General features: G+C 43.3%; 1 protein-coding gene across 1 annotated transcript in view; it reads left to right on the top strand.

Moving 5' to 3' along the window:
- SH3PXD2A (SH3 and PX domains 2A) overlaps positions 1-22,698 on the top strand; it is a 209,944-nt gene that overhangs the window by 97,618 nt on the left and 89,628 nt on the right. The window contains exon 5 of the mRNA XM_010007894.1: positions 21,086-21,114. Within this exon, the coding sequence (XP_010006196.1) occupies positions 21,086-21,114 (29 nt within the window). The remainder of the gene's footprint in view (positions 1-21,085; positions 21,115-22,698) is intronic.

The following is a 22,698-nucleotide window of genomic DNA, read 5'->3' as shown; positions in this document are numbered from 1 at the left end:
TTCACCGCTGATGCGAATCCTTCACATCCCCAGGGTGACTCTGCCTCGAGAAATTTGACCCTGACATCTAATAGCTAGGGAGCTGCTCCCATCTTTAATCTCTCTGACAGTGCCTAGTCAGGGCTTTTAAAAATAATTTTGTTGGTCTTTTTTTTTTCCCCATATAAGTATTAGTTTTCTTTATCTGGAGTTTTGTAATACTATCTGACCCATTTTCTTGGAAGCCTACAAAGAGGGCTTGAGTTGGAATTATTAGCATTAGTAATTGTATGCACATTTTGAACTGTCATGATTGTCACATCCTTTTAAAACATGGGGCAGGACATCAAAAGGGTTATGTCTACTCAGAGATCAGCAGAGAAGCAAGACATTCAGTTGCCTGATACCTTAAAAACTATGGTGTGAGCTCTTTTGCCCTCATTATATTAAAAGTGACATAGGAAAAATAAGTCTGGAATTAGGCTTTTAAAGCTCATTATCCTTCAAGTTCTAATTAGCAGGAAGCAGGCTGTTTAATAGAGGTTTGAGCAACCCTGGGCTTTCAATTGATGTTGTGTGGGCAAGAGCTCTGGCAGGATTCGTGGGATGAGTGGAAGGACAGGGTTAAGAAGTCCTGGATTCAGATTCTGTCTGTGCTGCAAATTTGCTTTATGTGAGTTGCTTCATCTCCCTGTACATGGCTAAGCCTGTATTTTAGCTCTCAGGCCAGCTCCCGATGGAAGGTACCTGTGGTTGATGGGTATAACACAGCGTTTCTATGCTTTCTGATTCAAACTTTCCAAAGTACTGCAGGTGACAGGGTAACGTCATCAAGTCTGTGCTTTGGAAATATTTATTTTATGAACATGAAATATATAGACATACATGCATGCTTCTTCATCTCTTGTCCTGTCATCTGGGTATACCTACATATTTTCAGATATTGCCACTTATGCCACGGCAAGATCAAGTATGGCAAATACATTTCACCAACAGAACTTTTGCAAGACAGCTGTTTTTTGTAGCAATGGAGTCCTGCATGCCCAGGGATATTAATAAAAGAGGTTGTCAGGGCAAGGGAAATGTTGCCTGTAACAGAACTGAAAACCTTTTGGTTCCCAGAGTGCTTCCCACCCACTGAACACAACTTATCTTGCACACGCTTTGTGCACAGCGATGGATCACGTCTCACGGAGGCAGCTGCAGGGACTTCTTAGTCCCAGCTGGAGACTGTTTCTTCACAGCCCTGTGGCATGCAATGCAGGCGTCACCTTTCACATGTCTGCTGTCGCTTTTATTCTTTATCTGTGTAAGTTCTGGCACAGTGGGTCTCACTTCACTGATGGTGTCTGCACAGATGTTGCCAGAGTGCAAGTAGGAATTAATGGTGCCTGGCCTCCACCAGAGAGAGAAGCATCTCCTGCGAGTGTGCCCGGAGGATGCTGAGCGCAGTGGATGCAGCCGGCAGAGGGAGCGTGGACCATTGCTCACTGTCTGCTGGTCTCCCTGTGAAGTGCAGCGCCTGCAGACCGGCCTCTTTCTTCCTGTCTCTCAGCAGCCCACTAAGTGGGAACAGAGCAATGCGATAACAGATTGTTTATTATGGAAACATGCCACTTTTAGTAGATTTACAAGCAGCTTTGTGGAGCTCCTGATCACTCTGTATTTTTGTATTTAGTCCGCTACCCATCCTGAGACATCGTTGGTATATGTCTGAGCGGGGCTGTAAAAGACACTAGCAGGGACGTGATGGAGCCAAAGCATGGCTGACAGAAAGCAGCTGTCAGACGGCATTTCTCTCAGGGGCCTGAGGAGCACCAGCAGGCTGTGTCAGCCGGGCAGCAACTGTTCCTCTGTGACTGACTCTACAGTCAGACTATTCTGTAGTTCTTTCAAGGCCCCATGGTTGGGTGGCTGCACAGATGGTTGCATTGCTTTCAGAGCAAAGTGAAATAACACTGGTTCCTCCTATCCTCTGCTGCTTCACCCAGAGAAATTAGCAACCTCTTTTGGGAGCTACTAGTCAAAATCCCAGATCCAAACACCTCCAGACTTTCAGCAAAGTTTGAAACCAGTTCAGGAGCTGAATTTCAAGTCTTATTTTTCCTATGCCAAAACACCCAGAGCTGAATACCTGGGAACTAAGGAGGTGGGGTAACTCACAGACCAAATACACTCTGAGCTTTTCATTGTCTACCTCTAATGCATCAGCTCTCCCAAAATAATAGGTCATGATTAATACCACAGTTGCTGCTGTAATCACCACTGAAACCTGGATATGTTAGAAATCCATATGTGGATCTGTGGGTGAATTTGGCAGACAAAAAGCAGTCCCCAAAAGGCAATTTCTTCCTATCAAATCGTCTGCCAATTTTAACAGTTTTGATTTATGCTTTTTAAAGTTACTGAGCTCTTTGCTGAAAGAGTTGAAGGCCATCTCCACTGCTGATGAGATTGAATGCGCCACTTCAGGAACAAGACTGGCTTCCAGATCATGAGAGCTTGTATCTTTTACATCTGAGGTTTCTCTGCATACCTCTTTGGTCTCCTCCACTTCCTTAGCTCAAAAAAAGTGCTTCTCATTGCAGAAAAGTATGTCACATACATCAGTCATGGTCAGGTTTTATTCACTGCCAAGTTTGGGGGGGTATCAGTGTCACGCTTGTACCTGCTCCTTTAACTGCTGCTTCAACATAGGGTAGAGAAGAAATGTGCCCTGTGGGTACGTAACCCTCTTGGTTTCTCTACTGAAACTTTGCTCTTGGGTTTTCCTTCCCTTCCCTTTTTTTTTCCCTTAAAGAGGAAATTAATTAAACCAGTTAGAAGTATATATACAAGGGTGGTTTTTCATGGGGAAAACCAGAGCAGGTGAGCAGTTCTTGGAATTTCTTAGACAGAAGATGAGAGCATTGAGAGCATATAGTAAGAGACTGATGTGAGAGTAGTTAGTATAGTTAGACTGGCTGAGTGTAGCAGTCTGGAAAGTAGATCATCTTTCTGAAAGGCACAAAGAAGTAAAATAATGGCTCCAGATTCATCCCTTGTGTAATTCTTTTGAAGCTGGTGACTTACACCAGGATGACTTAACCCCATTAATTTTAATGGGTCACTGCAGTGTCCCAAGAGTTGCTTTTTTTGCTATGTTCCAATTCTGAGGCAGAGATAAAGCAGAACCTCAGCATCTGGGCTTGAACCCAAGCTTGATATCCCCTTAGGGCTGGCTTGGGCTTGTCCATGTTGTGGCTGACTCCAGTTGGAGAGGGAAAAGGATGTAGAAAGATGATGATGTGTCTGAGCCCCCATCTCGTGACAACTGGGTGCTGCCAGGACTTTGTCATGAGCCATAACCTGCCTGAAAAGCAATACCTGTTCTGAAAGCCAAGGGTGGCCAGGCTAAGCATGCTCTCTGGAGTTAACACTGACCCTCACCCTGCAGTGAGTCTTCTGATCCAAAGCGATTAACATGTGGATAGACAGGAGGTGTGGAGCAGTGTGTCAAGGAAAGGAGCTTCAAATTGAGCATAAACAGCACCAGATGAGCCCTGGTGGGAATCAGTGAGCAGAGAGAAGGTCATTGGCCTCAGCACATGACAGGGACTCAGGGGCTGTGGCTGGGGACAGGAATAAAGCATGTTTACCACCTATTGATCAAAGCAAGCTGGTCATAGCAGGAGTTGGCCATGAATAGTTAAAAAGCTCATGTATCACAGCAGTGAAAATTTAACCTACTGCCAGGAGGAGGGGTATGTGTTTGTCACCAGTTGTCAAACATGGTGAAAACATGGTGGCAGACACAGCTGTAGTGCTCATGCAGAAATAGCTATGGTGCCCCAACCTCATCAGGCAGCAGCAGGTCATGCACTGTGCTGAGTGTCTGCTCCTTGGGAACCTCAGAGCCTGCCTTGAATCTCAGCTCTCTGTATTCTGTGTCTCTCCTTGCATGTCTTGCAAGGATAACAGGATTACTGTCCTATTTCAAGGGTTGCCCACCTTTCACCTGGCTCCCTTGTCCTTAATTTTGCGATAATTTGCAAGTCGTGCTGAAGTATTGACCAGGCAACAGAAAATGAGCTTTGAAGAGCAGATGAATCAAAATGAAATGAGGAGTTGAATCTTCGTGCAAGTGTTTGTAGTGACAGGGTGGAGAGCGAAGCCCCATTTCATGGGGGCAAATGAAATGAGTGAAAAGTGCGGGTGCTGCTGAAATCTTGCCTGTGTGTCCTGATACGTGAGCAGCATGGCCAGCACAAGCCTGCTCTGCAGTGTGTGAGTACAGTGCTGCCACAGCTCTGAGCTCCTGGGTTTGTGTCCTTGGAACATACTACCTATGAACAATCTGGCATGATATCCCTGGCTAATAATTTTTAGTCATGGGGAATTCTGCAAAAATGGAAGAGTTCATTGAATGAAGGATATACTAAGTATGCTGAGGAAAGTATTTGTTACTGCTCACACGCTTTGCTCAACATTGAATATGAACAGACTGCAGCAGGTGTGAAGGGATGTAATACAGGCTTGGAAACCCTGGAGAGAGCTGAGGGAAGGCCTGTGAGAAGAAGAGAAAAATGCAACGTGATGATGAAATGAAAATATTTCTGCAACAGTGTTTAAGTGCAGGATCAGGGGCCATCCAGCTGTCTGTTGGCTGCTTTCAGCCAAAAGACAACAGAAGGCAATGAATGATCTCACCCTGCTCCTCTTAAATCGACAAATCTCCTCCACAGTTGCTTAAATATCAGTTTTTCTAAGGTTATCCTTTGCCAGCTGTTTGGCAAAGCCTGATGTGGGCTAAAAGTTTTCTTCCTCTTGCTGCTTCGTCACAATGCAGGAAACTGCTCAGGTGGCTCAGATAGCTGCAGATGGGAGGTGGGACAGCCCGGACATATTTCAGAGGTTTGAAAGTGTGCCGGCAGAAAAACCCTCAGCATGAAGCCAGCTTTTGGGAGGATAGTGCTGACGTACAGCTTGCAGGGATCAAAGCCCAGGAGAAGCTCAAACAGGACTGTCTTTGAAACGCTGGATCCTGCAGATATAATGTGGTGGTTTTATCTGACCTGTGAACATCTCTGACAAGGCATCAGGTCATTAGTCTTGTGTTTGTTATTGTAACATTTGCTGGAATGAAACACTGGCATTTTTAAATCACAGCTATCAAAGCGTATCATAAATTGTAAGCAGTTTCTTTTCCTTTGTTTGAGTATATCCCTGTGCCAAATCACTCAGTGCTCATATCTTTCAAACGGGGTGTGACATTACCAGTGAAAAGCTGTGACTGAGTATAAAATAATTTTTAAAAAAAGCTGCAAAAGCCCTATATGTTTGCTAAGAAAATGAGTAGAAGGTGACCCCTATCTCTTAAAACAGTTCTGCTTCCAGCCTCTGATAATAATTGTATGTTTGACTCCTGAAGAGCTAAAAAATCTGCTTTTCCTAAAGTGGAATTTAAAAGACTGTAGCTCAAAATTATATTTATATACTGTGCAGTTACTCCCACTCACAACCTGATTTTCTTCCTTCTAAGAGCCATGACAGATTTTTAAGAGGAGCAGTTTATTTTCAAACTCACACTATGGCATGAGATGAAGATTGGCCCAACTGAGTCTGTGTCTTTGAGGGACCAAAAATTAATGCCTGCCCTCCACTCTTCCTTTATGCCTTTGGGCTAGGAGCTCTTTGCTCAGCTTTCCTTGTGTGAAATGCTGTGGCAGTTTGTCCCTGCTTCTGAGGAGAGAGATCCACCCCAGCTTCTGAGTGAAGATAACATGGTCACGGTTGCATCAGCAACTGGATGCTCTGAGGTCTTTCAAGTAGGGTCTGTTCCCAGCCTGAACAGCAGTTTTCCTCCAGTTTTGTTCCTAACAATAATTGATGAATACAGCACCTTGAGACACATTTGCAGTTTTCTTGCAATTGTTCTTGTTATTTTTAAGGCCTCTCTGGGACACAGTCTCTCTTTGGGCTGGCGGGAGCTGTGACCTGAGCACATGTGCACAGTGGGGCTCACCTCTGCACATGTCCTCCTGCCATGTGCTCTAGGAGGTTGGCTGCTTTCATGGTTTTTTTGCCTGTCCTTTGAAGACCCTCAAGGCAGACAAAGTAGGGGTCATGGACAGGGTATAATGTTTGCATTTTGGACTGTTTCTCTGCTGGTTAGAGTAGTTTGGGGATCTGTTGGGCATGAGATGACCTGCAGACTCTGGGGTAACAGGTACAGGGAGGTGGTCAAAAATCACTGACTTTCTTTCTCTGTCAGCATCCCAGATTTGTTTTGATACATGTAGGGCTCTAAGATTTTAATGATATTGTTGAAAAAATACTTACTCTTGGGTAAAAGTGAGGCACTTTCCCTTTCCTATGTTTTTAATGAGAAAAGGGTCTTGGTTTAATTATCAGAGCAAATAAATGAAGCAATTTACTCCTGTTACAAAATCTTGCATTCTTCAGCAAAAACCAAAGACACATGAATAACCAGCATAGGGGATGTGCCCAACCTCTAATGTATGTGGAGTTCACTCTTCCAGAGCCTTGGTCTCTTCTGGACAGTGATTTAGAAGGAAAAGCTTTTATCTAATCATGAGATAGGTCTCTGCACAGCTCCCCAGGCGCTGCTAATAGATGGGATGCACAGCAGAGCTTGAAGGTTTTTTAATCTTGCTGGGTCAGAGAGAGAGCTGAGCATCTGGTGTTTCACCCACTATTGCTAGGTAGGCCAGAATTGGGTTTTGTGCAGGGCCTGGGATGTTCATGTGGTGATCTGAGCAATTTTGCAGTACAGTGGGGCATGTGTTACACAGAGGAGAGGGAGGCACTCAGCCTGGGAAGGGATGACAGGTCAAGGCCACAAGTAGCGAGGTGAGGATGGACAGGTAGCTGGTGCCAGAGAGCCAGCAGATGCAAAGAAGAAGGGCCCCATTCCAGGAATTAGCTTTGTTCTCAGAGGATGATTGGGGAACAAATCATTAGTAAGTAGGTTATTGGCAGCAAGATACTCCATTTTGTGCTTCAATTTGTAATTCCTACTGCTGCATCTCTTGGCTGGTGTGACCAGACTCTAGTTTTTCATTTGAGGTATTTTGCAATTATGAGAGTTTATTCAAGATAGCCCTGAATTCAGACACCATATTGGGAACTAAAAGCAGTGCAGATCTTTGCATTTCACATATACAGTTGTTTTTATGGAGTGCAGTTGTGACATAGTGCAGTACCTCGTTTATCCACAGCGTGGACTTCAGTTCAGGATGCACAAACATCCCCAGGACCTCAGGGATGTTCTTGTTATCCTCTGGTAGATGCAGTTCTGTGGGAACGAGCCACGCACAGCACAGCATGCCCTGATAGGAAAGGCTGTGATCCTGCTGAGAGTGTGGTTTCTTATTGTCCAGCTTCTGACATTTCAGGTAATACACGGAGAAAATAGTGCACAAAAACCAGTTGCAGGGCACAGTGTTTGCAGAAGCTCGTTAATATTCTGAGCTTGTGAATTACTGAGCAAGTGAGATCAACAGCCGAAAATGAGGGGGTGTAATTCTTGACAATGACATTTTCCCTTTGCCCACATCTGATATCTATATATCAGATAACATGAACAGCTACAGCAGTAATAAGCTGTCAGTGACCCTTTAGCTTCAAAAACATAGAGATCATTCATGTTGCTGGCCAGAAATACCCACAAATCATTTTGAAGGAACAAGTAATTTCTATTTTAGCCAAATTGAAAGGTCTTCTTCTATAACCAGCTGAAGGCATGGAAATAATTAAATGAATTCATTATGCCTCTTCATGTTTATGAACATAGAACATGGGAAAAGAAGTTGGAAATACCACACACCCCCTTTTGGAGATGTAGGAAGTGAATTAAAAGTTAATGTCTGGTTTGAGAATTGGACAGAAGTTACTTAAAAGGAAAAGGAGAAATTTACTGTTTTCTGCATGAGCAGGTCTGAACAACATCCAATTTTGTGTCTGAACTGGACTCCAGAATTTTTGGTCTATTCAGACATTGCGTTATTTCATAGCATTTGCTGGCACTTCTGTGCTCAACATGCCTTTATGCCTTTTACATACTGCATATGTTTTGATTGCATATAAAAAGATTATATTTTATTAAATTTTCCAGAGGTATTTAATATGTAGTGCTGGTGACCTTAAAAATTCAGTTGACATGATTTGGGGTGGTTTGGGGCAAGCATGTAGGCATATATTTGAGGTCAACATGATTTTTTATTTGCCCTTTTAATTAAGACTTAAGGAAGTATTACTATGGATCCATACACGTACTAGAGAAAACACCTGTCTCTGCAAAGTTAGTTTTAAATTCAGTATTACAATCTGTAAGTATGTGATCAACTATGAACCAAGTAAACTTTTCTAGAAGTTTTGATGGATCTCTAAAATTCAGGTCGTAATCTGTCCATCTCCAGTCTCAGGAATCGAATACTGGTCCAGGCTGAAATTGTGGTGCTGTTTGCTTAGTTTCCTTCCAAGGATCAACTGAGTTCTGAGACTGAAACAATCTCTTTCAGAATCTTGGAAGTATAGAGCTTGCTTTTTTTTTTTTAATTATTATTTTTTTTTTAAAGTTTGCAGTTTCACACCTACAGTACAAAAATAGCATCACTATTCACTCGTGGAGTACTCAATATGTTCTTGTTCAGCAGGTCTGATATTCTCAAGGGTGGAGCACACAGGAAAGGTTTGTGATGCTTCTTTTCAAATGCCATGTAGTTTAGCTCTTTAACCTCTTGGGGAGGAGTAGAACCTGCTATCAGAGTTGGGTATTTGCAAGGAGTTATGGTCATTACCTTGAAAAGTAACCCTAGTGTTTGAAAGGTTTTATCTTTGAGAAGTTGTTTCTATTTTTCTGGCTTAATTGGTGCCTGTCAATGATAACATTGACATTTAATGAATGTCAATTTAATGAATGTCAAAAAATGTCATTTAATTGACATTTAATAAAATTCATTTAATGAATCCTAGCAGTTATATTGGGCAAGACAAGCTCAAGATTTCATTTTTCTTTTATGTTATAGTATTAGAATCAGAGAGGATGTTTTAAGACTGCCTCATGCTGGTACATAATCAGGGAAGACAAGTCTGCTTTTAGTAGTTGCCAATCCAGCAGAATTTGCTAGATGTATTTATTAGATATGTTTTGGTGTTTTACAGTTTCTGAAAAAGCTCAGTTCAAAGGATAGTGATTAGAAATGTTTCCTAGAGTTCATGAACTTGCAATAGATTTTACATGCCATGATTTATGTCTCTGACTAGTAAATGAAAGAACCTGATGACTTGAAACATCTTCCCATGTGCTGCGTTGTATAAACAGGCAGAAAACAATTCCAAGGTATATAAAATCGGTGTCTTATAGAGAACTACATTACTTTTTAGTGTGCTGGACGGGCATTTGATGTAGCAAGACAGTTAACTGAGGACATGCTGCTGAGGCAGATTTGGGAAGCGGCTGTGTTTTAATCTCACTGTTCTAACTGAAGGAAGTGTAATGAGGAAAGGAAAGACTACATTCAGCAGATGAAGAAGTCGGAGTTCATACTGTGGGCTTGATCTTGTCTTCCCATGTGCATCATAAGTTCTTGCCTCTCCTGGAAAAAATATTTACCATTCCTAGGGCCATATGTACAACAGATGATTTTAAGAAGTCAGTGGAGAGATCTACCTCTAAAAGAGGATGTAAAACTACCGAGGACAATAGGGTATTTAGCAGTGCACTAGCTATCTGCTGTCTGTGTGCACTGCTGTCTTAATTTTTTGGGTCTTGCTGCCCTGAGACACGTAGCAGGAGCAGCAAGACAGAGAGGTCCAAGCAGCATGTTGCTAAAAAGCCAGATGAGTACTCAGAAGTGCTAGACACCATAAGAACAGCACTAGAAAGGAATGCAGAATTGTATAATACCAAGCATCTGGCAAGCTCTCCTTTCCACTGGGAACTCGGAGCTCTGGCAGAGCCTGGGCCATGTCTGGAAATGCCTGTAACTCATTTCTTACTTTGCTAATTTAGAGCCTTTCAAATGTCAAAAATGCCAGTGGCAGCCTGGGAATTCCCTGTGCAAGCCTCTGGTGTGTGGGCTGGTGCCAGTGCTCACACCACACACTGGGACAGGCTGTGGGGAATCCTGGAGAGCTGTGCCCAGACCTGGTGCCCACCATGGGGTGGTTGTGAGTCTGGTACTGAGCAAAGGAGAGCACTTGTGAAGATGCTGTGAGTAGGTATCCTCATGACTTGGGCAGCCAAAAGAAGAACAGGTGGAGGCTTTTCTGCTTTGCCTTCTGAATGGTGCTCCCTCCAGGGTCACATTCCTGTGGGACTCCTCAGGGCTTGTTGTCACCAGCCGCTGCAGATTCATCATGGAGAACCATGCTCACAGGTGGGATGTGGCTGATGTGTAGACCAGAGGGCATTGCTTGTGCTGAGGGCTTTCCTGCAAGCAAGAGGGGAGAGCAGCAGGAAGGCAGGCCAGACCACTGTTGTTTAGGTCACTAAAAGGGGGATTACAAAAACGTTGTAGTCCAGCTCTTGCTGGTAGTGGCAAACAAAGCAGACAGGAGCAATTGTCAAAAACTAGTGTGGAGCAATGATCACAGACTGGTGTGGAAGATTCAAACTGGAAAAGAGAAGAAATTTCACAGGAAATAGTTCCTTTTTTCCCTATTAGTTACCATCATTCTCTCTGGCAAATGGAAACATGGGAGAACAGTTTCTGTACTGTTTGAGAACCTTTACCTGAAGTATTTATTGATTTTGGGGTGTTCCTTTGCTCAGCAGCACTGTGAGCAGAGCAGCAGCAGAGGTCACAGCACTTAATCAATGCACCTCCTGGCCATACACCCTTCATGGTGGCTTCCATCCTTCAGCTGGCATCTGTCCCTTGGTTTGTCCCTGCTCTAACCTGTGCCGGAGGCTGGTTCGATGCCAGTCATCAAAACTTTTGGGTTGCTGCTGCACCCCTGAGTTACTGCGTGAGCTTGCTTAGTCACCTTTTCTACATCCCTCGTCTCTAAACTTGTGATGAGGTGACTCACTCTCATTGAATGCCTGCTCAATTTTATTAGATAGTCATCAACATGTTTCATATGCTCTCTGTTAAAGAATTGCACATTTATTTCCTTGAATAACTTCTGGAAACAGCTTAGGTAAACAGCTTAGCCAGGGGAAGCTTGGTACCCTTTACCAAAAAAAACATCCTATAGGTTGTCTCTCATTAAATATTGGATGCAGCATATGGGAGAATTGGGAATGATGAAGTATTTATTCAAATTGCTAGTTTCCTCTGCATTGAAATCAGAGACACTGAAGGCACTCCAGCATTTATAACTGATTTCCTGTACAGTGTAGCAAATTGAGATGAGAGTCCTTTTCTTGTAACTCACATGTGCAACAGAAATCGCTTAGCTAACATAAATCAGGGTTAAATTGCCTTTAAAGGCTCACAAAACATTTCTGAAAGAGACAGGATGAGGAAACCATTTTGCCACAGCAGAATATGTCCCCGTGATGAGTCCTATGAAAGCTTGATCAAAGAGGCTTACTGGTTTTTCATCAGAGCCTGCTTATGCACAGTTGAAATTCAGCAGCAGTTTCAACAGAATAGGCACAGAAATATGCACAGGAGGTAAGTTTAAGCAGGAATCTAGACCATCAAAGTATGTGATTAAGGACAATTTAATGTGCTGAGTAATGCAGCATGATTTAGATGTAATATATCCTAATCCAGTCTGATCTTTTACAGGAGAAGATATTATAAGGCCACAATTAGGTGAGACCAGGGCCCCATCTGGCCTCCTGTCTCCAGCAGTGGCTTATAGCCAAGACAAGAAACAAAGCAAATACAGAGTGAGCTTCCCTTGTGTATCTGTATCCTCTCTGCTTCTGACATTCAGCAGTTATGGGACTTTTTGGGTCAAAGCATCCAGAGCCTCAAGTACAATAGGCACCATTTATCCTTACTTCATGAACTTATCTCATTGCTTTTTGAACCCATGACTTAGTTTTGGCCATTACAATGTCTAACACCAGTGAGTGCCATGATTCAGCTGTGTTGCATGCAGAAGCTCTTCTCTTAATTTGATTTAAAGTGCTATGCTCCCAGTGTTCTTCCTGGTGCAGTAATTCAGTGGCAAAAGCCTTTTTGGACAATCTGTGCCTGTACCTGGGACTGAGGCTTGGAAATCTGTAACTTGCAGCTTTTCTTCTCTTCCTTCCCTCTCTTCTTTTGCAAGAATTCTCTGGGATGAGTTTTGGGAGTGACACTGTTGGTCTCCATGCACACACTGGCAGAGGTGGTGGTATCCTGCCTCCTGTGAGCAGGAGCAACTTGGTGAGAGCAGTGGGTGATGTCTTCTTTTGAGAAGGTTATCTTCAGGGAGTAGTGCCACCATGGGATGGAGGAGACAGTGACTGTGCACCATACACACAGCTGCAAGCAAAGTTAGTCCAAAACAGTGAAAGGAAGGTGGCTTTGGAAGGGGACAGCAAGGGGACTCTGTTTTTTCTTGTAATAACTATTCAAGCTGCAATTTAGAAACCTGGATGGGCCATGTGGTTGCAGATCAGATGTCGAACCCAAATCTCCTATGGAAACTAGAATTTGAGGGGCTCACCCTCAAATCAGGAAGGGCTCAAAAATAATGAAGTAAAGATTCAAAGCCTGTGCTGCCTTCTTAAGCTCTTAATCATATTTGTATGATACATATGCAAGCTCATTAGCTTGACTAGTTTATAAGGTACATTTGAATTTATGATTCTGATATTCAGGACTTAATTTAAAATTATCATTAGATGCATCTTTTAAACATACAGTGTGTCTGCATGTAGAAATATTTAATAAAATCCCAAAGGGAAGAGCGCAACTGGAAAAGCTGCACATGAGAATGATTAATTTTTATTACCTTGTTTTTATCACTCAGCATTTATGCTATAAAGGCTGTAATAAAGTAACACATGCTTGGTCATTGTAAGACAGATAGATTTGGCCTCCCCACAAGGGACAAGCAAGGTCAGTTTAGAGGAGGTGAAGAGCACCTCCACCCAGAGTTCTTGTTAAGGTAAATACATTTTTCTGTCTTATGGAGAAGTTTGCCATCTGAAGGAATAAACAGGGTAAAACAAAACCAGATGAGGATGTGACTCTTAGGCAAGATCATGGTTTTTTAGTTCTTTCCAGGAAAAAGCTTGCTATAAACATTTGTGTTGTCTTTTTGAAGGCTGCTGAAGTCTTGCAGTAGAGGATCACATGGCGTTAGCTCATTGCTCCACTGTCCTGCAGCTTCCAGACTTTTCCAAGCCATCTCTCCCTGGTGCCGGAGAGGCTGGTCTGTGCTGTCAGCTGGCCCTGCCCCATGTTTCACAGCCTGGTGAAATGCTGAATGTGCAACTCCAAAGCCTTGTCTTTCTCCAGGAGGACAATGTGTTCATAAAAAAATATAATTGTGAAAAATTCAAGAGGCTAATTCTGCATTTCCTCAGCCTGAGTCAAATACTGAAGTTGCACTCTGGAGCCAAATGATCAACTTCACCACTGAGGAATCTTGGGACAGGAATCTGTGACATTCCCCAGCCATTTAGGGAAGGGGCAGGATGCCTTGAACCCACCTTGTGCCCTTCTATACCCTTTCTACACACACAAAAATATGCTGACAGCTGTCCCCAAACACTGTGAGTCTGCATGAGGCTGAGATGGTCCATGGGGTTGTAATTTACCTTGGAGCTGTCTGCATCCTCTGTATGTTGGACCTGGTGGCAGAAGACAGGTTGTGCTGTGCAGGGCTAATCTCCAGGCTCCTCTGAATGCAGAGCAGAGGACACTGGTTTTCCTTGTCTTGCACCTCCCCTTCATAGTAGAAATCCATGGATTGAGGTGCAGGGAGCATTGCTGGAGAGGAGGCAGTGTCCATCTCCTTCCACCTTGGCTTTTCTGTGCAAGCTAAGGTTACTGGTATAGGGAAGAATTGTAGATGAGTTCCCAGTGTTGTGCTTGGAGTTTCTCAGGGAGAATTTGGATTGACTTTTACCTTTGGTTCAAGGGAGCTGTTAGAAGTCAGCACTAAATCCAACTGTGTCCTGGTGAGCCAAACTGGGCCACCATTGTTATACGATGCAGAGAAAATCACTGCAGCCTAACCAGAAGTATACAAGATATACATCTGTGCTGTTTGCTCTATGCCAGGGTTACAGCCACACTATGAAGACTTCTTAGCAGCAAGCAGAGACAGCTTCCAGCCAACAAGAAATGCCTGGGCTCAAGTCAGGTTGCCAGATTTTCTTCTTGCCCCTCAAGTCCCTTTTGCTTGGGGCAAGGAATTCTGAAGTCTCCCCATTGCCACAATGGGGCCCTTTCTGACAGAGCTGAAAAACTCGACCTCTCCACAGAAAGGACAGATTCATGTTCAAGAGGGTTCCACAATGCAACAATTTATATCAGGAAATGAGCAGAGTATTTTCTAAAAAAAAAAAAAAAAAAAGAAAAGAAAAAAGAAAAGAAAAATGTAAAAGGCCTTCATCTGTTTATTTGGCTTGGGGAAGAGATCAGCTGTGCTTTTATGATTACACAGGATGGAGTGCTGGGGGAAAAACATATAGCTATATGCATCCATGTGCTTGAGTTTGTTGTCCTGTTGCACAACATACAGAGTTAATTTTGCTTAATTATGTGTCATATGGGTGTCAGAGCTGAGTGAGAATGGAAATGCGTTCATGCACATGGTTAAACTTTTGCACTTTCAGTATCATGAATACAGATTTTAACCCAGCACTCTCCACATAGCTTCTGTGTGTCTGTACAGTATTAATGTGTTTGGGTGCTCCTCCAGCCACAGGTCTTGGTGACAGGCAGGCACGTAGTGAGAGTTCTCAATCACTCTTGATTTTGTGCCTTGTCTCAAATAGAAAATGTCAGTATGGCTGTTGAGGAAAATCAGTTAGGAGAGTTTCAAGATGCAAGTACATTCTCAAGGCTTAAGTTGCTGCCAGTGTAAAGAGCAGTAGCAAAGTTTTTTTGTATTGGTTTACTTTAAAAACACTGTAATGGAATCTGATAGTGGTGCTAAGAAAAATAGTTTGTGAAAAAGAAATCTTCATTACTGACTGCAAACCGTGTAGTGTGGGGAAGGAAGGAGTGGACTTGCTTTTTAAAACATTTCTGTGCTTTTAATCTGCCTGGCAAATCATTGGTGATTAAATAATAATCCGAGTTGAAGAGTCACACATCTCCACTGTAGCCTGCCCACACCACTAAAGACTTCTAGGAATTAAGGAACATGGGAACATAAATGTCTGCAATGTATTTAAACATTGAATTAGCAAAAGCCAACAAATAAAAGGACCAATTTTAATTTATATATTAAAATACTCAAGAGGATACTGATTAACCTGTGTTACTGAGGGTTTGTCACTGTCTCATCTACTTTGGACAGCAAACACTGAGAAACAGACAATAAGATGATTTACTCCCCCTTTAGCTTTTGTCTTGTCTGATGAAGTGTTTGCTGTACAGCTCCCCTGGCCATGCTCCTCCGTGGGTCTGACAGCTCCTCAAGCTTTGCAGGCACTGTTTTCTGTCAAGGTTGAAACTCATGGTTGTCTGAAATCTCTGCTAAACAAGCCAAGCCTTGCTTTACTGAGAGGCAGAGGCCCCAGGCTAAAAGGTGACATATCTGAGAAAAGAGGAATCCCACAGAGTGAGTTTGCTTGGTCTGCTGTGCCGTGGCAAAGGGGAGAAGCTTTTGAAGAGCGGAGACCACAGGGATGAGGTCCCCCAACTGAATATATCACCTCCAAGGGGGAGCTGTGCAGGAGCCGAGTTGCAGCCTTGCAGCCCCTCAGTTGATGCAGTGTTGCTTTGAAGGTTTCCTCATTCCTGCAGGAGATTTCTGCTGACTTGTTTCATCTCCATGGAGGATGAAGAAGAAACCTGTTGGGCCAAATACAAATCAAACTGAATTAGAATTATGGCTAATGAGGTAGGCATGGTCCATCACAGGCACACCTGGTCACCTCCAGTCTTCTCCACTTGGAACATTTCTTAGGCTTTATCCAATAAATGTCAGGATAGACCTCATTTGTTAAACAGCTTTCCAGTTGTGCCACTACTTGTTTGTGTTCATTAGATAGATAAAATCACACACATGCACACACCAATGTTTACTAACTGAATACAGCAGCAAAGGCAGTCCCTAAATCAAGGGTATGCCATAAAACTTTCCCGTAACATTGTTAATAAAACTCTCATAATTAAATGAGATTGCAAGTGACATACAAATTCCATTACATAAGATATTTTTATCTTTCACAAATGTTGACTGTGAACAGCTTCATGAGATAGCAAGGCCATCAGCTCTACAGCAGTGGTCATGGTCTTCCTCTCTTTTGTCATTAAAGCAAGAAGAGTGTGTCCAGCTTGTGTGATGTGCTTGGCACCAGCAATACTTTAACATTGTTAGCAGTACTTCCCTTGCCAGTGATGAGATTTAGTGTCGGCTAAAGGTGGTGCCGCACAGGAAGGCCTTAGATAAAATTGCTAATATTGTAATATGAAAAAGGCTAGAAATGCGCTACTTTTGTGAAGGGCATTTGTTCAAGAATGGAGTGATCCTGGCTAATGAAGAAGGGACCTACCAGTGCTATTTTTAGTTCCACTGACTGGTTTCACTGCTATTCTTGTAGCTATGGCTGGCAGGGAAATTGTGGTGGTGGTGTCTGATCTCTTAGAATAATGGAAGAAGAATGGAAATATGAGTGTGTGTATAAAGACAAAAAGATAAAAAGAGCAAGAGCTCAAAAGAAGGTAGCTTCCCTGTGCAGCTGCAGAAGTGACATTCATTGAACCTTTCCTTGGAAGGGTTTTTCTTCTGCAGGGCCAGGTTTTGTGTCTGATTTAAGGACTAGCAGTGTGCCCAGTGCAGTCTGCATTGCAGGAGAAGACCAGAGTTTCTACTTGGAATTTTTTATAGTTATGAGAAACCATTAAGTAATTTCCTTTATTGTTTTGGAGACATAATCCAATACTTCAGCCTCACACTAATGCTCCTCTGAAAATAGCGAGGCTGAGATGTATTCACTTTATAAGATTGTCACATGGGAAAAGACATCAATGAATCACTTGCAGAATAATAGAACATGAAAAATAAACATGGAGTCAGGCAGGGCTCCTTGCTGCTGCTATTGCAAAGCAACAGCCCAGGCTTTCTTCATTAGCAGAAAGGAGTGTGTAAACAAAGAACACGCTACTCAGCTAGAGAGATTATTTACTATACCTTCTTTGGTTTCTATTTCAGCAGTGATTTTTTCCCCATCCTCACTGTGAGGAACAAGTTTTGGCTTTTACAGTTTCACTGGGGAAATGAGCTCCATTTTACTTGATACCACTTTGTCCTGATTTTATGAGTGAAATTTGGGTGTACTGAAAAGTGACAAGACAAGGAAATATGGCATACATGGACTTCAGGAACTCCAAAATCAGAAACTGATAAGACTTGACTTTAAGAGTTACAGAAAGAATAAATGAAAATATGAAAACCTACCCAAAAGATCGATTGATGTGTTGGATTTTTTTTAAAGTGAGCCTTGTGAGTTGAGGAGTGGTGGTGGTTCAAATACATATTTGTAATGATCATTTAATTTTTTCTGGAAGGATGATGTTGTGCTTAAGGCTGGGAACTAAGACCAGAAGTTGTAGGTTTTGTTGCCTTCTGCTGGAGCTCCACATCAATGAAGCATGTAATACACCTGTCTCCCTCATGTTTTCCTTCATAAATTTGGGGCAGCAGCCATTTCTTTTTGCGAAGTATTTAGTTGAGTGAAGTTCCCAGTTAATTTTGATCTTCATTTTCATTATGAGAAGGACATTTTATAAGATTTAAAATGTTGCCATACCAAGGACCTGGGGGGACATCCTGGTTGCAAGTAGGAAGGTGTATTATGGTGCCTCCCTTCATGTGATGTTCCTCACAGTAGCCTGGTCAGAGACTGTGGCATAACATAACACAGTTATAAGCCTTCTACACTGAGAGGAGAGTGAAGCAGAGCTGGGCTTTCAAGAGTTTGAATACACTGTGGATCCTTTGATGATGTTACTTGCTGTCCTGATCTCGAAAGGACATCACTGAGAGCTACTTCCTGCTGCATCCTCTTGTAGCTGGCCCTGAATCACTCAGCTGTGCACTTTGCAGTGACAGTAAGGGGCTATTTCCCTCTTCAAACTAATCTAAAGGTTTGTTTTTACCATGCAGAAACCGTGAGGGAAGCAACAATGGGGTTCACTGGACCAGAGCTCCTGGCCCACATAAACAGTTACCACCTCTGTTGGCACCATGTTTGTCGTAGGTCAGAGATGTGGCTTGTCACATCACATTGAGTACAGCACTCTGTGCTTGCATTAGTGGTGTGATGTGGAATATGTCTGCCCACTGCAGGGCTTGTGTGAGGAGACTTAAGGACAAGTACACTTCCATAAATTATGTGCTTTGTGCTGTGGAAGAAAAGCCAGCCAGATGAGGAACTGAACAAAGAAAAAAAAAAAAGTGAAAAAGTTCTTTGTGGAGTAATATCTCTTGTCATCTGATGATCTCTGTGTAGAAATAAACAAGTTTCAAATTTTTGCTTTTTAAAAAAATGTCTACGTTCTTGAAATTGCATGGATGAGTTGTGCTTTAGAATTAAAAGAACAAGCCTCAGTTAAAACCTAACTGCAGTCAGTCACACAAGCCCAAAACCCAGCTAGAGACTCAGCTAAAAGATGTGGGAGAACATCCAGGATGGAGGTTTGAATTCTGAGCCTTTTGTGGTGTTTGCTGCCATTGCACAGCAAGAGCACAGACAAATCATCTTCTACAGTACTTTCCAAACTTGGGCACCAACTTTGGCCTGATCTGGTGTGCAAAGACATTCAGGAGCACCTTTATCCATTTTTGGTTGCTTATTAACCATGTCAATCCATCAGTACACCGTTTCTAATAATGTAAATTGTGTGGGGTTTTTTTTTGTTGGTTTTTTTTTTTTATATATAGTGGCAAAAAGGAATTAGGTTTCCTTTTTCAAGTTCAGAGTCAAGACTTTTTCACCCCGATGCAGTTTGCACCCTGCTGTGCAGTCTCTGTTCACCTAAGACCTCTCTTAGAGTGCTTGTGGGCTCCCCTAGCACAGCTGACTGTCAGGAGATTGCCCTGGAAATGTGTCTTGGGGGCCTTCTGGCAAAGACTGGAAGGATGGTCTTGTGTATCTTCTAGGGATTGCTCCCAGCTGCACCATCATGCAAGCTAACACAGGAGCTGGGTACAACCTTCTTGTGCTGCGTACAACTAGTGGGAGGTGGGGACATGATGTGCTGCACAGGGAAATCCCAGCTGAGCCCACTGTAGGGCTGAGAAGGTCCAGGAGCTTTGTTGCAGAAGGCAAAGGGCAGAAGGGATTGAAGTGGTCATCAGGCATGTGCACGATGGAGATATTAGGTTAAAGCAAATTACGTGTGTGGATCTCAGCAGGAGGGTTTCACCTTCTCACTGTTCAGTGCTGTTGGAAGAGAGGCAGTTCAGGGCAGGACCAAACACAGACTTCAACATGCCAAGAGAGCTGTATTAACAGCTACCACAAACCTGCAGGCTGGTGTGGGAGCAGAGCCGGGGCAGAGGACTACATTTCAGGGATTGTGCCTTCCCTGGCTCATTCTGAGGGGTTTCTGTTTTGGGTACCATATAGCAGGCATTATATGTGCATATGATATCACTTCTGTAGAAGAAGCAGCCTATTCAAGAGCAGTAGCATCTTAACATCAAATACAACTGCAGACATGGCTGACAAAACCATTTAATTGAAATAGAAATGGCACTGAAAAATTCAAAGAGGCTGCAAAAAACTCCCAAGCAGTTATTACTCACTGGAAGCAAATGCTAGACCTGTACAGCATGGGACGCGTGCAAACTGCTGGAAGAAACAGAATGTATGGGTAGACCTACCTCTGCCCTCGAAACATGTGTCATTTCTTCAGATGATCCCTCAAACTCTCCCAAAATTAAACACATAGTTCGGGACAATGATTTGCCAGTTCCTCCGGAGCACACAGCATGCTGCAAGGGGCGAAACCCCAGTCCCAACAGTCTGACTTCCACAAATTCCCAGGCTGCAGCCTGACTCTCCAGTGACATTCCTGCAAACACAGCCTGCCTCTGCAGTGGGTTCATCAGGCGGCTTTCCCAGCACTGGTGCCACTGGATGCGGTGTGTGCCGTGCCCAGGCGCTGTGCCCGCGCAGCCACGCTGGCTCTGCCTGGGCTCTCATTGCTTGGGCTCCTGCCTGTGCAGAACATTTCAGAGGTGGGTCTGAGAGGCTCCGGAGAGCACCAGGAGGAAGCACAGCCAGAGCCAAGTATTTTTGTCCTCAGTTCTGCTTTTCCCAGATCAGTTCTCGCAGCCTCCTTCTGTGATTTCTTCCCGGTTCTGTAGCAGCTGTCTGAGCTCTCAGCTCTTCTGCCACCAGCAAAGGTGCCAGCACCCTTTAAATCACTACAGAAAAGTAAGGGTGCGTTCCCCATCCAACAGAAGAAAGGGTGAAGTTTGGGGTTTGTTTGTTGTTTTATTTTTCCTTGCAGAAGACAAGCGCTTGTCAGAGATAACTAGAAGGGATCTGGAGGTTGTTCACAAATTAATTAGCCTCTGAAAGGAGAGGACTGCAAGCAATGCCAGTTAAGCTTGTATCAGCCGCACCCCTGCAGCAAACAGTTAATATTCCCTTTTCCTCTCCAGGGGAACGTCAGGGGTTAATTCAGTAGCTGTGCATTTAATAATTCAATTTAAAGGGGAGAAAATGACACCCTTCTCCCCTGCCTTGCTGGTTGTGGATGGTTTGTTCTGTCTCGTTGATCACATGCTCCCCCAGCCCCTGGTGCTGCAGAAGTCCCAGCTGCTGCTACTGATGAGCTGGTGCTGCTCAGGATCCCTCTGGTCCCTGCCTGTCAATGCCTTGCAGCCCTGACCTCCTCTTTAAAGGAGGGAGCACGCAAGATGAGCCCTTGAGCATATGGGTGGAAATTTGGGAGGTACCCATTCTCTCGCCACCGTTTGCAGCTCTAACCATGTCTATTTGTTGTTGTCTTTTTTTCAGGGACTATGGCTCTTCAAAGAGAAAATCAGGTAAGATACCAGGCTTTCTATGTATTGCATGATGACAGAAAGGACTTCTTCACCCCCACCCTCCCTTTTAAACCTTCCCTTTATCTTGTGTTGCATGAAATTGTGTAGCAGTTTAACTTTTTATTGCTGGAGCCTGCTAAAGACAGCTGTCAGTTTCTTTCCTTTGCACTGAAGAGGAGATGAAACTCACCCTATACGGTATTGCAGTTAAAATGACTGCTCTACTCTGACTATATATATATATAGCTCCTTCTCTAGGCTGAGAGGATAACTGTATTAAATTTCTCTTTCATTTTTTTCTTAAAATCAATTCTTACTGAGCAAACAGTCAAAATGCAGCCTGAGAGTTGGGGTTCTTTTCTGGAGGGGAAGGAAAGCTTTTCTGTTCTGTTCTGCATTGTTTCTTCTGCTTTTCCAAAAGGCTCTGGTGAGACTTGATGCAAAATGTTCTCAGTGCCTGTGTCTGGGTTTGGGCTGTCTCAAAGGCTCTAGCTCAGTGTTTTGTTTTTAAGATCTTGGATTCAAATGTCCTATAAAACTGATTTGAAACTGTATAAATCCATTTTTTTCCCCTCCCCTTTTAGCTCTTAGTGATTTTTACAGATGTGTTTTCAATAGGGACCTGCAATTATGGGCCTCTGGGTTTGGCTGCTCTGAGCTGGATGTGTCAGGGCTTTCTCTTTTTTCTTTTTTTCTGTTATTTTTTATTCCAAGCAGCACTGAGCACCTGCAACTCTCATTGACTTTGTTTGGAGTCTTGGGTGCTCCAAATTGCATCCAGGGCATCCAAAGAGAGGCCTTTCAAACCAATAGCAACTCCTGGAAATCTCTGGCCTGTTTGCAGGGGAGGGGAGGATTTTTTTTTTTCCTTCTTGCTTTTTGAGATGATGAATAAACACTGCAATGGTTTAGTCTCTGGGAAGGAAGGAAAGATGAATGTAATAGATTGAACTCCAGTTGATGTCACTGCCTAGATGGATTTGTTGGTTAATTATGAAAGCTTTTATGCTGCAGTCCTTTAATAAGCTAAGTGATGCACTAAAACAGAGCTGTTGCTTGGCCCTGCTGTCCTGTGCATTAAATGGCTGTTGCCTTTGCAGGCTGATACTAGAGGTATTTATTCCTTGAACTTCCCTGAGGAAGGTAGTGATAATGAAGAGGCATACATGGTACTCACCTCACATGGTAAACTAGGGCACACTTCATCCTCCTAATCTACAAAGCTACTAAATTGCAATTTAAAAAAATTGATCCTTTTAGAGAGATGCAGCTGGATGTCCAGGACCTCTTAAGTAAAGTGCTTGTGCATAGTGGCCAGTGAATTAAATTGGTGGCAGAAATTTCTCTGGAAAGACAGACCATAAAGATACGAGAGACTTGGTTGAAGGCAGAGCTGAGTGGGGGAGCTCCTGGCAGAGACTGCCACATCTGAGCACTGGGGGATGTTCTTGGCTGTGTAAAGACTTTTGAAAAATGTTGAAGTCTCTGGAACAACCTGAATTAGCACTGACCTAGAACAGCATTAACAAACTAGGATGGCTTTGGGCTCAGTGCACCAATTGACATGCACAGGAGTTGCAATAT

The sequence above is a fragment of the Chaetura pelagica genome, unplaced genomic scaffold, assembly GCF_000747805.2.
Source record: "Chaetura pelagica isolate M959 unplaced genomic scaffold, ChaPel_1.0 scaffold531, whole genome shotgun sequence".
In the NCBI taxonomy this organism is placed as follows: domain Eukaryota; kingdom Metazoa; phylum Chordata; class Aves; order Apodiformes; family Apodidae; genus Chaetura; species Chaetura pelagica.
The sequence above is the reverse complement of the archived record's forward strand: the minus strand, read 5'-3'. Positions and strand labels throughout refer to the sequence as shown.